Below are 3,149 nucleotides of genomic sequence, written 5' to 3'. Positions count from 1 at the left end.
AAATGTTATGTGGGTTCAAATCAAAATGTGGCTTCCTGTTATGAAACATAATTTCATACATGTCCACTGCAGAGGACACCAGGACTAAAAGCATGTTTATTACACATTTTGGGAGACAAAATAATTGAATTACCACTCCCATTATTACACTTCTTTTTTCAACATGCTGTCCCAACAGCACTTTAATATGCAAATTAAATACAGTGTATAGATAACATTGTGCTTAATGGGAAAACCAGTTTATGGAATTTTTACACACATATTTCATAAAGCAAAATGGTATATCAAATCATTTTGTTATATATTTTTATAACATAGTTGAGAACCATCCTTAAACAAAGTTAGGAATAAAAAAAAAATCCTGAAACCTAAAAAAAAATTCCCATTGTTTTTGCCTTTTCATGTCTACTCTTGTCATTTTTTTTTTTTTTTTTTTGAAAAATTGAGTCCTGGTGTCCTCTACAGAGCACATAGCATAACAAATAAATAAAATATAATTTTTCAAAAATGTCATTTTATCATTTTTTCCTTATGCTCCAAACAATGTAATGACATGAAACAATACTAAATTCACAACGCTTTTTATTTCTGGTTCTCACGAGGTTATTGCACGTTTGAGACGCGACGCTCGGCTAACGTCGTTGATTGGTCGACTGCCTGGCGACGTCACATTCCATTTGTAACCTTGCGACTCAGGTTTCACTGGACGAACCGTGTCTCTCGCGCAGGCCCACGGTAACGACAATGGCGACTGGGAAAATCACTCCCCTTTCCCGTTTCCTCTAAATATCGCCGCTGAAAATGCGCTGCTCGGGGTGTGACGCTGGAAACATGCGTATTTATATCCTGTGAATAATATTAGTGTGTTGGTGGTGAAGCGCGCGCGTGTCACGGCATCTTTAATAATAAAGGATTGAAGATGGCGGAGTTTTCTCCGGTGCTGCCTCCGCTGCGGGATGATGATGGAGGAGGCGGACGGTACGGACAGCCGTTGTTCCCCAGATCCCGGTCCGGGTCGGAGTCGGACAGCGAACTGTCGCAGAGTTTGGCCCGCACAAAGACGCGCTCGTATGGCAGCACCGCGAGCGTCACTGCGCCGTTAGGAGAGAAATACATTGAGCACCGGGTAACGGACGGGGACACACTGCAGGGTATAGCGCTCAAATATGGTGTTACGGTAAGAATACGTGCAACACATCAACATAATCACACACGTACAAAAAAATAACACGGCCTAGTAATTTCATTAAGTTAACGTTACATGCTCAACGTTGTTGTACATCCCTTTTGGGCATCATATAGGCGCGACATGAACCGTGTCTCACCTAGTGAGCTGCCTATCTAACTGTTAGACCACATTTTTGGAACATTATAAGCGCCTGCATCTATTTTTGGGCCCATGTCGTTACATGACATGTTTCAAACCTAGTAAACTCACTAGTTAGGCAACGTTGTTGTGCATCACAATAGCGTGGGTTCTTTTTTTTGACCATCATATAGACATGGGCACCTGCGAGTTTGGGCCCGTGCTGTTTCATTGAGTCTCAAAACGTAGTAAACTTCAGTATTATATGTCAAAAAGGCTGTGCACTGTTTACAGCATTGTAAGGCGTCAGGTGTGGAGTTTGGCTATTGATTATGTCCTATAATATTCAAAATCGTTCTATATGGGCTGTGTGATGTGCTTGCAAAACCAAGTGAGCTGTATGTCTAGGTGGTATTTGTTGGTATCGCATGCATTTCTGGGGATCTAGGGTACATACAGAAGTTTTTAGTATAATTAGCTTGTTCTGCATGATGAAAACATCGTATAATGCACAAAAAAATGCTCGGAGTGAAAATCCCAAAAAGTCTAGCCAGCTTATTATTACGATGCACCTGCAATGCTCAGGTTGGGCTTATGATATGACTCTGCAGACATAATGTGAAAAGATAACTGCGATAAACTCAGCGATCATAATACCAAACATCCAGCCATACTGTGTGTGATGAAAGATTTAGAGATCAAATGGATGTGTAAACGGAATTGTCTGGATTCATCTAAGGAAATCAAATCGCATATTATAACCTGGCTCTTGGTTTCTAAACCAATATTTGCTCATGTAGTTTGATTAGTTACATTAGACACACATTGGTAATGTAGATCAAGCAAACACTAGAAAGATAGGTTTGTATTTCTTGAAAATAAAACTTCATTTTTGATATTTTCATATGTTCTTATTTTTCTCTTCTTTATTTACACAGATGGAGCAAATTAAACGAATCAATAAACTATTCAGCAATAACTGCATATTCCTGCGACACACTCTAAATATTCCTGTTAAGTCAGAAAAACGCTCCCTCTTTAATGGACTGTCTCTGGAGTCACCTGACAGCGAGGGAAGCTCACCGCAGGAGTCACTGTGTGTGAGTCAGGACATGGACGCTCCATCACCCCCACCAGAACCGGCCGCCCCGGAGCCCAACACCCGACCCGTGCAGGCAGAAGAGCTGTCAGCTAAAGACTACTTACACCGGCTAGACTTACAGATCAAACAGTCCAAACAAGCCGCCCGCAAACTGAAAGAGGATGGTGGGAGGTAAATGAACCTTTGACCTGCATGATCTTCTCGCTTGATTTAGGGCTGGGAGATTTGGCAACAAATTTGAATCTCATAACATACGTTTTTTCATAACGTTTGACCGATTCTCAATTTTTTACGATTTTTAATTCATTTAACTTTTTCTTTATTAACCCTCTTATTTAAAGAAAATTCTATTCCAAGTGCACCACACATGAAGTTACAACATGATGTAAATGTTAAACAAATCACTTGTTAAGTATCTTTGCAGAAAAGATGCATGAAATTGAACTACATCTTGTACAAGCTTGTCTTATACATGTTATAGGTTAAAGGAAAGTGCTTGAAAAAAATCTCAAAAGTCAAGGTAATTCAAATTCAAAATGACTGAAGGTATAACACCAGTACACCATTATTAACTATATGTTCTATAAAAACAGCAGCTTTCAGCCTGTCATAATTATGCAAACATGAAATATCAGACATACAGTAACATTAGTATTTATAGTTTTTTTTTTTTTATTCGCTTGTGCGCTGCTTTTCCATTATTTTTTCTATGTAAACATGGACATGTTTGACTGTTGAGCT

At 39.3% G+C, this 3,149-nt stretch overlaps 1 protein-coding gene across 1 annotated transcript in view; it reads left to right on the top strand.

Moving 5' to 3' along the window:
* The first annotated feature begins 663 nt into the window (after window positions 1-663).
* LOC107588532 (lysM and putative peptidoglycan-binding domain-containing protein 2-like) overlaps window positions 664-3,149 on the top strand; it is a 14,030-nt gene continuing 11,544 nt past the window's right edge. The window contains exons 1-2 of the mRNA XM_016276664.1: window positions 664-1,177; window positions 2,245-2,579. Coding sequence (XP_016132150.1) covers window positions 920-1,177; window positions 2,245-2,579 — 593 coding nt within the window. The 5' untranslated portion in view covers window positions 664-919. The remainder of the gene's footprint in view (window positions 1,178-2,244; window positions 2,580-3,149) is intronic.

Source organism: Sinocyclocheilus grahami, unplaced genomic scaffold (assembly GCF_001515645.1).
Source record: "Sinocyclocheilus grahami isolate Dianchi unplaced genomic scaffold, SAMN03320097.WGS_v1.1 scaffold105.1, whole genome shotgun sequence".
Classification (NCBI taxonomy): domain Eukaryota; kingdom Metazoa; phylum Chordata; class Actinopteri; order Cypriniformes; family Cyprinidae; genus Sinocyclocheilus; species Sinocyclocheilus grahami.
This window is presented reverse-complemented; position numbering and strand designations above follow the sequence as displayed.